At 40.9% G+C, this 14061-nt stretch overlaps 1 protein-coding gene across 11 annotated transcripts in view; it reads left to right on the plus strand.

Annotated features, from left to right (window-relative positions):
• PRR5L (proline rich 5 like) overlaps positions 1-14061 on the plus strand; it is a 275462-nt gene that overhangs the window by 225011 nt on the left and 36390 nt on the right. For all 11 annotated transcript variants that reach the window (XM_077322187.1, XM_077322185.1, XM_077322179.1 and 8 more), the window contains 2 exons: positions 6504-6552; positions 12980-13037. In XM_077322187.1, coding sequence (XP_077178302.1) covers positions 6504-6552; positions 12980-13037 — 107 coding nt within the window. The remainder of the gene's footprint in view (positions 1-6503; positions 6553-12979; positions 13038-14061) is intronic.

The following is a 14061-nucleotide window of genomic DNA, read 5'->3' on the forward strand; positions in this document are numbered from 1 at the left end:
AGAGTATGGGGTGAAGAGTGTTATGATCTGTTCACGATCAGAGATACATTTCTGTGGGGTTGTTTTTGCATGACTCAGGACACAGGAGGATTCCTACTTGGGTTTCTATTTTGATGCTGGATTTTTGAAAGGACAGTAATTTTTAAACTCCCTTTTCACTTTCTAAGAGGTGTGATGTAAATTTTTGTGCACCAACTTTCCTATCTTTAGAAAACACTAGATATCTAGGGCTTTTCTGCATGCCATAAATTTAGTGTCATGCTTACCATCTGAAGACATTACATTCTGGCCACTCCACATGATGTCGCCAACCTCCTGCATCTGGCCATCAAACTGTTCGCTACATCTGCCATTTTAAATTGTAAGTTGGTAAATCCCCAAAAGTGGATTCACCAACCTAAAAAGCGCTACCCCCCAGCAGACAACGAGCAGGCGACCAGCACAAGAAATGTATGGAGGCGAAGAAGCGCTATATCCGCCTCCAATGTCCTACCCTAACACCTGGCTCCCTCTCCCCTTTTCCTAGTTTTTTTTTAAAAATGGAGAACGACCTGGATCAACAAATAGGTGGATATGCACCTCAGCTGAGATTATCTGTGCCTCTATGAATATGCAGATAGGCATTTAAATGAATGCCCTTTTTTTTTTTCATTCAGCGGTCGCCAGAAGTTCATATGTCAATCAGCCATGGCAGGAGGGGATTGGTTGGTGACAGTGGTAGGCAGGCCAAAGCACAACAAGACTAAAGTTCCTTGCTCTCTATTCTCGTGTTTCCAGCAGCGAGTGAGGAGTGCAAGAAACGCAAAAAGCGCCCAGAAACATTCTACACAGCTCGAGAGGTGTGAATAGCCAGTGAGTCGCGATTATTTCTCGCGCGTTGCCATACAGCAGGCTTCACATGATAATGCCCAATGTGTGGAAAAGCTCCCTGGTTCCCCAATAGCTTCTCTCTCCCAATTGGACCTTTTCAGTCACAGGGGAGCATTTTCCCTTGCTAGATGACAAGCACTCTGTCAAGGAGTCCAAGCCTGAACTTCGAGGGTGCCTGGAGCAGGTGTTCACAAGGGAACACCCCTTGTAAATATATTTTGTAAATATAATTTGAGAATTATTCTAATGAACTTTATATATATATTATATATATAATTTATCTTGTTTAATTATCTTATTTCTTAGCCACTGCTCCCAGACCTGCCAGCTTGCAGTGGCTTGCAACAGTAATTAAAGCAATAAAATAAAAGCCAACCCCCCCCCCCTCAGTCCTCACCACTCCAACCCCATCATTTCACCTCCCACCTGCCTTCTCCAGAGTGTTGTTCCAGTCAGACATTCGGAGGAGGGGCAAGGTCTTCCAGTCCATCCAACCTCAACCAAATGTCTGGTAGAAGAGCTTCATCTTGCAGGCAGTGCAAAACTGTGACAGCTCCATCTGCTCTCTTGGAGCTCATTCCACCAAGCAGGGGCTAGGGCCAGGCAAACATCCCACAGACTGGGGACATCCAGCCTACTAGCAGCTACAGAGCACAAGCCCCTGTCTCCAAATACAATATATATAAAGTTCATTAGAATAATTATCAAATTATAAATTTATCTGTCACGTTTCTAAAAATCATGTTGCAAGGAAGACAGAAAAACTAGCTTAACTATCTAATACATTCAATATCTGCATTAGATCACACAATCTTACAGTTATGAAATCAGGGATCTTAGTTCAAGCATTCTCTATGTTGCTGTCCATTTGCAAGTTAAGCTTGTCATTGTTGAGGCCTTTAGTCCAACAGAATCCAAGCTAGTTTTCTTCTCAAACATCTAACCCAGTTATAACTTTCTGACCAACAGGCATCAGGTGATGATAAAAATCCAATCAGGACATTTCTTGCTAGAAGTCTCCATAAAATTACCTCATCCCCCTTATTCTTCCCTTCCCATCTTGTGGCTCAAAGGTTCTCATGATGAGCCAATTATCCCAGTCCTTACTTTGGTCTGGAAGATGATAAGAGGCCTGTAGGTAGAAAAGCCCATTTATTAATACCTGCAAGGTGGAGTGAGACCATTACTATACACCTTAAGTCCTGGGAGGATTCCAAAGGCAGGCATATAATGTCCCTGTAGTTCAGGGGAGACTATGTACCATGTTCCACTTCATTGCCATTTGTATCAAGGGGTTCTCTCTAAGCTTATCTTTCCTTTGCTTAGTAGGTATGCAGGTAGATCAGATTCTGTATTTACTGGAATGCTATGTGTATACTATGGTTTCAGCACATAGTGTGAATTTTTATGTGGAAGTGTGTAAAAATTGCCGGATACAGATGTCTTAAATTTTTACATATACACATTAGAAAACTTGAATAGTTTTGTCTATCATCCTGTTTAACTTCTCTTTGAATTATAAGCTATTTTATGTGTGAGAGTTAATTTTAATAATTCCTCTTCCCCGTTGTGGTGGTTTGGAATTTTGTGAGATTTGCTTTAGTCTGTGACCATAATAAAAAATACTTGACATGATTTTGCCATGTGTCTCAGTGGTTGAGACATGCCATGGCGTGTCAAAAATCAGTGGTTATCAACTGCTGTAATGCTGCGGCCCCAACAGCGATGGCGGCATGCGCGCACAATTTTCAAGGTGGCATGAGGGTAAATGTTGGTGCTTTTAATAGCTTGCTGTGTTAAAAGGTGATTGGGACTTACCCCGGTTGCTGTTGCCGCAGCAGGGAAGCCCTCGCCATGAAGGACATGGAGGTGGGGACTACAAGTTCCAGAATCCTCCAGGGCTGCCTCGGCACGTGGCTGCAGGGAGGCTGGGTGGAGGTGACTGGATCAGCTTCTCCCAGCCTCCTCTGCTTTTCCCTTATAGGGAGGGGGGGAAAGAGGCACTTTTCCTGTTTCACTTTTCCCTGCTGGCGTGGTTCCCCACCCCCCTCCCTGCTTTTTCATGGTTCAAGAAACTAAGATACGTACCTGTAATACCAGATGTTTTGATTGGTGTTCAGTAATAATAATAATAAATAAAAATAAGCACTGTTTTAGATATTATCATCACAACTTGTGGGATTTGGGCATGGGGAAGGAACCATATGTGAGCAGACCTTGCCTGCGTACTGGCCTGTACTAGGGAGGGGACCTCCGTAAGAAGTTGTGGGTAAATAGAGCCAGGCAGCCATCACTCATGGAGGATGAGCCTTGACAGCAGAGCCGCATTTTCGGGTGGTGAGGGAACCCGGCAGATGTTCATGTCTCAGCAGGTTCCCAAAACACTGCCACCTCTCTGTTAACCAGCAGGTCATTGGGGGCACAGGGAGCCTGGTGGGGTGCCAGAAGGTCCCGTGCATGCCTGCTGGCATAATTAATTGGCTGCCTTGTGGCTGGTGGACCACAAGAGTGTGGATCTTTTCCTCATGCTTCCCAACACTCAACAGTTATTAAAGTTGTGGCATATTTTAAAGCCCCCCCCCCCCCCAAAAAAAAAGAAGTGGTCTCCATGTCTTTCAAGGCAAAAAAAAGTTATCCCCCTGCAAGGCAATATATACTATACATTTTCTAAATATAATTGGTACATGCAAAAATAAATGATTGAAATGCAAGGGTATGAATATATAAAGCACTGAATTAGACCACCTCAGCCTGGTGGAACGCTCTGCCTGAAGAGATCAGGACCCCTTGGGGTCTTAAACATTTTCAGAGGGCTTGTAAAACAGACCTGTTTTTCCAGGTCTATGGTTGACACCAGGCAATAACATCATGAGATGCTGGCCTCTCTACTTGAAAACTCATCCACAGTTATCTGAAGGACCGCCTCTCCCAACATGCCCCACAGAAGGCACTACGTTCTGCAAACGCCAATTTGCTGGTGATCCCTAGCCCCAAGGACATGCACCAGGTCTTGACCAGATCCAAGGTCTTTTTGGCCCTGGCTCCAGCATGGTGGAATGAGTTACCAGTTGAGACCCAGGCCCTGATGGAGCTGTCAAAGTTTTTCAGGGCCTAGAAAATGGCTCGCGTCCACCAGGCTTATGGTTGAGACTGGGGCACTCCGTAGTTTAATGGGCCTCCCTCCAAGTCTACCTCCTTGGCTTCCCCAACTTGTTATTTATTGTTGTCACCTCCAGTCTGGAGTAGCTGACAGAGGTTTTAAAGGGAATGGGGGCTGGGGAGTGGAGATGGGTTTTTTTAATTGTACTTTATTGTAATTTTATTACTCTGTTTTTATTGAATGTGTTTTATTGTGTGAACTGCCCCAAGCCCACATGGGGAGGAGCCGTATAGGAATATTCTATGCTATTCTATTCTAGGAAAACCCACCAAACACTATTCAGTCCTCACAGGACTTGCATAAGAGTGCTATTATTGTGAATTAATTTTAAAATGTTAATTGCCCAGAGCCAACAAGGATAGGGTAGTAATGCAAATAAAATATTATTTATTTATAATTCTTTGGTGACCAAAAGGACACTTCTGCTTGTGCAAGGAGTGTGTATGAGGGAGTTTGGCCATGTTTCCTTGTTCCCACTGCAAACCTCCTCCAGTTGCACATCATGTTGTTCCTGAGGGTCCTGAGCTCCTATGAGCCTTTGCATAGGGATCACAAGAGGCCAGATAGGGCTGTTGCATGAACATAACTCGACTTGATGGTTTTTGGAGCCTGTCTATAAAGATTGAGTATTTGATTGCTTGTTCAGTTGGTAAAAAGGATTACATTAAAATATTACTTCAGACTTTTTACTGTGTAAGAATCAATTGTATTTGAGCATTCTAGTGCCACCTTTCTCCTGAAGAACCCAATGGACCTTACAGATATTTTCAGGCCAAATTAACCATATCATTTAAGTAATTGAGTGGGTACTATAGATCCCCAGGTTGTGGGCTGAGAGCTATTTGGCTCATGTCCAAGGAGTCATGCTTCTGGCCATACCCAGTCCTTATACCTGTAGACAAGAAGGGGAGAAAAACACAGCTGAGATCTTATGCAGCTTGCAACATGTTTTCCCTAGGGAGAGAAATGAATCGGTGAAAAGCATCTTTCAGAAACAATGCTTAAAAGACGCTTAAAGCACCGAAGAGGCAGTTTACCATGCAGAGCAAAATCAGTTTTGCGGAACAAACAAACAAACAAACAAACAAACAAACAAACAAACAAACAAACTCTTCTGTGCAGAGATCAGAAAAACAATGGTGTATTTAGTGAGTTTTCATTAGCTTATCCATCATGTAGAAGAGGCCCAGGACTTTTGATGAGTTTGCCGAGTGAGTTTTCTTGTGTATAAGAAGAAGAAGGAGAACAGCAAAAGGCTTAAAGGTCTAGATCAGAGGTAGTCAAACTGCGGCCCTCCAGATGTCCATGGACTACAAATCCCATGAGCCCCCTGCCTGCATTTTCTGGCAGAGGCTCATGGGAACTAAAGTCCATGGATGTCTGGAGGGCCGCAGTTTGACAACCCCTGGTCTAGACCAACAGGCATCTTCCAGAATGGCCATACGGGAGCTTTGCATTACAGATTTAGTAGAAATTCAGGTGACAACCATTCAAGGCTGACTGCTTATCATTTGTCAAGCAACTGCAATATTCAGACTTAGTGCCAAACCCATTTTTTTTTGTGTTAGATCAACCTTTCTCCTGTAAATCATTGTGTAAATAAACCATTTGAGTGACATTTGAGTGTGATCAGGTAGAATTTTGCAGAATCATGTTCATTATAAGCTGATTACAAAAGGTTTAAAAGTGCTCCTTGTCCCCAGCACTTTGGGCTACTACAAGTACAGTTCAGGAAACATGGAAGTGCACTACACTTATTGATTCAGATGACAAACTAAAGTCAAAGGACATTTGCTTTGGATGGCTGTTCTGTAAGAAATGTGGACTGATCACTGAACAAGGCATGACCAATGTTGCCTTGTTTTTGTTTCTGATAAATTGGGAAGGTTTTTATTGGGGTTATGTGTTTTTATTGTTTTATGATGATGTAAACCGCTGCAAGCCCTTTTGGAGAGCAGCGGTCAAGAGGGAAGAAGAAGAAGAAGAAGAAGAAGAAGAAGAAGAAGAAGAAGAAGAAGAATTGGTTCTTATATGCTGCTTTTCCCTTTCCTCTCCTCACAGTCGCCTTCCCTTTCCTCTCCTTCCCTTTCCTCTCCTGTTAGGTGGGTGAGGCTGAGAGAGCCCTGATATCACTGCTCGGTCAGAACAGCTTTATCAGTGCTGTGGTGAGCCCAAGGTCACCCAGCTGGCTGCATGTGGGGGAGTGCAGAATCGAACCCAGCTCACCAGATTAGAAGTCTGCACTCCTAACCACTACACCAAACTGGCTCTGATCTAGGCAGTGATCTAGTGTTATTCTTCCGCCTAGTATTACTGCCACCAGACGCGTCTTGGGGAAACAAAGATTATGGGGAATCTTTGGTCACCTTAACTTTGTTGTGCTATTCTTATATTTCCATGTGTTTTGTAGAGTTATGAAAAAGCTTTTAAAACCTTTGTCAATAAACAGTTCCATAATATGTGTTCTTTTCAGACGATTGTTGAAGAGTGAACTTGGATCCTTCATCACAGACTACTTCCAGGTAATTTCTCTTTCTTTCAGTGAATAGTTATACTAAATCCATTTTAAATTTTATATTTATGTTGACTATACTGTCTTGGAAGCATACTTCTGCTCTATTTGCTCATTAGGAATAGATTCCAGTGATTAGATTGCCAGTGCAGTTCTTTGTTCAAAATCTGTGCACAATCCACAATAAAGAGGGTGACTTGCAAACCAACCCACCGTATGCATATCCTTGCTTGGTTAATACAGGTCAGTGGATTTTGACCTGTTTAAATGACAGGAAGCAGAGAGTATGAATAAAATGGCAGTTCTCTTGATAATGAGAAATAAGCAGTAGGGTCCTATGAGGATTGGTGTTGGGGCTAGAGCTATTTGAGTTGTTCATAACTGATTTGGATCTGGGAATGAGCAGTGTTGTGGCCACATTTGCAGGTAACATAAAATTATTCAGAATGGTAAAAACTAAGGCTGACTGTCAAAAGCTCCAGGAGGATCTTGACAATTTATGTGAATGGGCAACTATGGGGCATGCCTATGTTTTGTGACTTCAATTCATTCATGCAGCAAACACAGATCACTATATGAAATACTACATTAAAAACTATATATTTGATCCTCAGTGTAATGGGCCCTAAGAAAAGCGAGAGGGGAACAACCTTTTCTGGGGAATATATGTCTTGAAGAGGGCATTCCTTTGGAATTTATAATCAAGGAGTCATGTTATGATTATGACACTTGCCCTCCATATAGCATTGAAAAAATGCTATGAAAATATAAATCAGTGGCATTTATGTGTGAAAAGCATATTAAATTGTGACATCCTCCCTCATATTACTAGTGTGCACATGTGCAAATGCACGTTCTGCTTTATTGAGTAGAAATAAATTTCATGTCAGGACTTTACATACTCCCTTTCTGGAATTCATCTAGTCTGCAGAGGAACAATAATCTTGAAACCAGAAGTGATAGAGTCAGGTTATAAAATGATATTCTTTTAAATTTTAATTAGAAGCATGTTGTGGTTCTCCTTAGTTACATAAGCCCCAAAGGATATAGGTCGCTTTTGATCACTAACATCCTCAGGTAGTATCACAATTGTTGCCTGAGATAATTAGTTTTGCAGCCATTTCTTTTGTGACAAGCTTGCGAAAATGCCAGTAAAATGTGTATTTGTATTTAGTAGCAATGAACATGCTTCTGAAATATGTGTATCATATTTCTACACTTCATATGTATGCTGTAGAAAGCATCAGTTCAACACTGATGTCTGTTGCAAGCATGAGAAACAAGACCTCACACCAAGATGACTTCATTGGATTTTATTCTCTCGTCATAAAAAAGAGAGGAAACAAAAGCTGTTAAAATTCCAAAGCTAACCAAAACTTGCCCATATATTGTATGGTTGTGATCATTTCCTGTAGATATTTTATTGCATAGCCTTTTTTTAAAAAAAAATGCATTTTGTATCCATCCCATTATCTTCTCCAGACACCAGGACTTCCATAGACCAACCTGGGATAGTTGCTAAGGAGAAATAGAGCTGGGTGTCATCTGCATATTTGTGACACTGCACTCCAGACCACAAACAATCTCCCCTAGATGTTAAAATAACATGGAGCCCTGAGGGGTCCTATATCATAAATGCCATTGATCTAAGCAATAATTCCACATCACAATCTTTTGGAGTCATTAGAGTGGAACCATTGAAGGACATTGCTATCCACACCGAACTTGGTCAACCTTTTCAGATGTTTACTATGGTTGATGAAACTGAAAGCTGCTGATATGTCCAAGAGAATCTTTCATTATGCTAGTGAAGGCCATCATTTAAAGCAGCCAAGGCTATTTTGTCCCAAATCCAGGCCTGAATCCAGATTGAAATGGGTCTCAATAATCTCAGTAATCTATCTTCTTTAATACTGCCTAAAGATGCATAGTCACCACTTGCTTGAGCACCTTGCTCAAGAATGGAATGTTAGCCAATGGACAGTAATTGTTTGGGTCCAGGAAGACCTCTTTAGGAAGGGGTTTGATCAATTAATTATCAGCTAATTTATCAGTGACTAGTTTCTCTGTTAATTTTGTTAATTTTGTTTTGCTCCGCCTTGTTTCTCCTTATGTTGTATTTTTATGTCCTATTTTTAATTTTAATGGTATTTTATTGGCATTTTTAATGGACTGTTGTAACCTGCTACGAGCTGGTTCCAGGAGTGGCGGGGAATAAAACTCTAAATAATAATAATAATAATAATAATAATAATAATAATAATAATAATAATAATAATAATAATAATATTTCTGAATAATGAAGTAAAATCATATGTGTAATGCAAATTAACTGGCAGAGATCTCTTACCTTATTAAACCTTCAAAGGCCTTTGGAGATTTGAGGATGGACAGTTGTCATCATGCCAACATGGCTGGCCTCTGTTCATATGACAATCAAACTGTAGGAGGTTCCAAGCCATGCATCCTCTTATGATGAAGGCAGCTATTTCCAGATGAGTGCTCTCTGCAGCCATGAAGGTGATTCCTCCTGTGTTCTTCTGAAGCATGTTCTATTCCAGTTAGGTAAAGGAAAGCCATGATTGGTGCTTTGCTTTGGCAAATATGGGCTTGGGTGCCAGAAAATACATTGGTGGGCTCCATGGAGCTCAGCAGTGTCAGGTTGGGAATCACTGTATTAAAGGGTATCCTTTTATTTTTCTCAGATTATTTTGACCAGACTTGGCACTTCCCATACTGGGCATGTTTTTGCTTTCCATACAGCTAGTATTCAGTTCAGGCAAAATAGTTATGCAGTGTGCCTTCCTGCTTCTACATGCTCCCTGGAGGGACAACTAGATGTTTTGAATCATGCCCACCCTTTCTAGAAGACTCTGTGCTGGTCTACTGTAGATTAATACTCCATTATCATACCTTGAAGTAAAACAGAGCCTCTTAATATTTTCTATGTATCTGGGGAGGGGGAGAGAATCAGATACCCACTGTCCCCCCTAATGCCACGGATGGTTTACTGCTGTCCTTGTCTATCGCTCCTTGCATGCAGCAGGAGGCTGGATATATGCAAACAGGAGCTTGGATTATTTTCCTACAAAAATGCTGGTAGTGGAGAAGTTAGGAAAGTAAATCTTAAATTAAGCAAGCCACAGTTCTTCAGTAAGCATGTCATCATGGAGATGATGGTAATATGACTTGGAGGCTTAGGGCTTCCTCCTGTCTTGCCTAGTAACGTCTATAATGAAATTTCCCTGTACAAAAGCAGATGCTGTTTTCAATTAAATTCAAATGCTGTTTTCAATTAAAAGGAATTAGATTTGCAAAAAAAGACCAGACCGCTTAACAGGAACATTTAATATGTAATGCTTAAGCTCTTCCTTTTAAGTAATTTGCTAACAGACAGCACAGTATAAAAAGTGTGTGTAAGGACTGATCTGAACACTGAAGAATGGGAACTAGGGTAGTTACAGCAAGACAGAACAGAAAAGGGAAAACTGCTTTAGAATTTGTGTAACTCTGGATGATCAAATTAGGTTTATTCCTTACCAAATACTTGAAACCATCCACTTTTATGGAAGATAGAAGCCCCTTGGTAGAAAAACTCCAGGAAGAAACTTTTATTGTTATTACTATGGTGTGTGTGTGTGTGTGTAATGATACCAGTTAAGAAGAGAGTGAACAGAAAGAAGGCAAACTCTAAACCAGTTTTAAAACTATTGATATTTAAATGTAGAATGCAATAAATAATGTTATGCTATAGTTACCTGTAAAACACACCTTGATCTTACCAATGCTTCAATATCCCCTCCCAAGAGTGGGATTCCTGGCATAGAATGATCAGTATGTTGACCAATGCAGTTCTCTTTCTAATAAAACCAAAGCAGATGCTGACTCTTATGATCAAACTGGTATTGATTGTGTGCTAATATTAGTCTGTGGGAGATCTTCCTGTAATGTACATTCTTATCTAGTGATTTATTATAAACATAGGAACAGTGTATGTCTCCATCCAGAAGCACTCTCCATTCACTTCAATGGTAAGACATCTAGGATGTTTATTTGAAAGATAAGAATGCACACTATGCTTTCATTAAAATGAGTAAGTCTCCATGAAACTATTCAGGGCTGTATCTGTCAAAGATTACAAATAAGATTACTGAGTAGCTACATTCTGCTTGCTATCAATCAAAGTTCTGTGGAAACAGCTCCATGTAGGGATCTGTTGACATACAGCTAGTGATCAAGTAGAAGTTCCAGTTTTCTCCAATATTATCCCTACCTTAGGAGAGGGCATCTTGCACAGGTATGAAAAAGATGGTTCCACACACCAAGTAACATTTCTTACTGTTTTAACATGTTGACATGTTATTGTAATGTAACTCAAGCAATAACATTTTGCCCCTCCAAACCAAAGTGTTCTAGCTCATGGAGAAATGGACGCTTGGCATCCTAAGAAGGTACAAGTCTTTTCTTCCAGTCTTCTTTTACAGCAGGTTGGAATGAAGCAGCCAAGTATAGATTTCACTGATTAGCATCTTCTAGGAATGTTGGGTGATTCATAGATATTTTTGTAGTCGGTTGTCTGCCTTTTCTATGTCTTCAGCTGGTCAGAACATTCCAGAACCATATGTACATACATATTAGAATCTTCACTGACAGGAAAAACAAACAAACATTTATACATCTGCCCTTGATTTCCCTCAGAAAAGTAGGTTATGGAGCAAAAATACACGTTCATCATTCTTAGTGCAGAAAAGGACACAAACCGAATTAGTGTAAAAGCTGTTCATAAGCTATTGTCTCCTTTGTGTCTGGCAACAGAGTCAGCCCCTGAGAAAATGGAGTGAGTAGTAAGCGTTCTGTATGTGACTGGGATTAACTCAGAATCATAACTTTAAACAAGCGTTTGATCTGAAGAGAGCTAGACTGGTTTGCCTAGCTGTGACTGTGTGCTTGATGCATACACACATCCATGGCAGGCGTCCTCTACTATTGTTAGTTACAGTGAATTTTTCCCAGCTCATGCTTGCCTATTCTTAAAAATCATAGAATCATAGAGTTGGAAAGGGCCATGCAGGCCATTTAGTCCAAACAGCTCAATGCAGGATCAGCTTAAAACACCCAGAATAAGTATCTGTCCAGCTGCTGCTTGAAGTCTGCCAGTGAGACTGCATTGTTGTTTTACTCTCTGCCACAGATTTTCGACCAAACCCACTTTCTTCATGATATTGCCTCAATGAATTGTGAAGAAATTTGGCAACAAATGCATTTCCAAAACCATGTTTCTTTTTCATGGGCATTCCAAAAAGGTTGCAATTACTTGGAAAACCATGGAAAATAATAAAGGAAAAAATCCCTCTAGAAGTTGTAGTAGTTTTGCTATTTTCCCATAATTTCTCCAAGAAAATACTTCTGGTATCTTTCGTTGTTTTCTTAATTTTAAGAATGCCCCTTACATGAAGAGGGACAAAGACCTCTATATAGGATTAAAAAAACAACAACTACTGTCTAACTCCAGCAGTTTCTTTCTTTAGTGCCCAAAACTCTTTATTTTAGACAGACTCATTCTTTTTGACTTTTCAGCATAAATGTAGACCTTGGAAAAGAAGGCAATTACAAACAAATATGATTCTCAATTAGAATAGCTTCTCTTTCATTCATGCTGAACATTTAGAGTATCTTTTTCCATCTGATTCCATTGCTTTCCACTGGCATGTTTCAAAAATATAGAGATGTGGTTGTTTGGCTGCTCAGATGTGTGTGTCACTACTTACTAAAGATACTGCTGGATATTTTCAGATAATCCTCCATTTCTATCCCCCCCCCCGTCAAGATGTAGCTGATTTAACCGACCCCCATACTGTTTTCAACTCAAGAGATATTCAGAGGTGGTTTGCTGTTGCCTGCCTCTGTGTAATGACCGGATATCACTCTCATCCAAATACAGATCAGGGCCACCACTAGGCTTTGTAAATCAAGTGTAAATTGGTCCTGATCCAAGATTGTAACTGACAATTAAATGTTCTCAGGAACTTGCTAAACTTGCACAATAGGGCTTTTTAGGTTGCAACATTAGGGTCTTTGTCTGCATTGCTCAAAATCCATTTGAATTGACTGTCATAAAGCTCACTCTAGGTTTCATAGTGAAAATATGTAACATCCTTGACTTGTAGCATAGAGTCTGCTTTGAAACTGTTCCAATAGGTTCACAAACAATTGCAAAGTGATTTCCTGCTGCTGTCATTTGATGGCTTGGTTTCATGAAATTCACATTGAAAATGTTTGTTCTGTAAGAATAAATTAGTGATTGACCAAATAGTAACTGGGACATGATAAACATATTGCTGTATGAATCCATTACATGTGGTGTCCTTAAGTCTGAAATCTTCAAGTATATTTGGCTTTTCCCACAAACTCAGTTCCTTTTCTCTTCTCTTTGGCAGAACCAGCTCCTCGCAAAGGGCTTGCTGTTCATTGAGGAAAAGCTCAGTCTTTGTGAAGGCAAGTAAAATCATGGAATCATAGAGTTGGAAGGGATCTCCAAGGTCATCTAGTCCAACCCACTGCAAAATGCAGGAAACTTATAACTACTTGCCCACCCACAGTGACCCCCATTCCATGGCCAGATGATGCTTCCCCCCCAAAAAAAAACCCAACAACAACAGAATACCTGGCCAGTCCCTGCAGCCTGGTCCACGTCACGTGGAAGAGTTTCAGTTGTTAAGGCTTGATTAAGTGAACCAACTGCATAGAAAAGTCCAATCCCCTACCTAAATCACAGAATCACAGAGTTGGAAGGGGCCATCTAGCCCAACCCCCTGCTCAACACAGGATCATTCCAAAGCATCCTAAAGCATCCAAGAAAAGTGTGTATCCAACCTTTGCTTGAAGACTGCCAGTGAGGGGGAGTTCACCACCTCCTAAGGCAGCCTATACCACTGCTGATCTACTCTGTGAAAATTTTTTCCTGATATCTAGCCTATATCGTTGTACTTGTAGTTTAAACCCATTACTGCGCGTCATTTCCTCTGCAGCCAACAGAAACAGCATCCTGCCCTCCTCCAAGTGACAACCTTTCAAATACTTAAAGAGGGCTATCATGTTCCCTCTCAACCTCCTTTTCTCCAGGCTGAACATTCCCAAGTCCCTCAACCTATCTTCATAGGGCTTGGTCCCTTGGCCCCAGATCATCTTCGTCGCTCTCCTCTGTACCCTTTCAATTTTATCTACGTCTTTCTTGAAGTGAGGCCTCCAGAACTGCACACAGTACTCCAGGTGTGGTCTGACCAGTGCCGTATACAATGGGACTATGACATCTTGTGACTTTGATGTGATGCCCCTGTTGATACAGCCCAAAATGGCATTCACCTTTTTACCGCTGCATCACACTGCCTGCTCATGTTTAATTTACAATCCACAAGTACCCCAAGGTCTCGTTCACACACAGTGTTACCTACAAGCGTATCCCCCATCCAGTAGGTATGCTTTTCATTTTTCTGACCCAGATGCAGAACTTTACACTATT

The sequence above is a fragment of the Paroedura picta genome, chromosome 2 (assembly GCF_049243985.1).
Source record: "Paroedura picta isolate Pp20150507F chromosome 2, Ppicta_v3.0, whole genome shotgun sequence".
NCBI lineage: Eukaryota > Metazoa > Chordata > Lepidosauria > Squamata > Gekkonidae > Paroedura > Paroedura picta.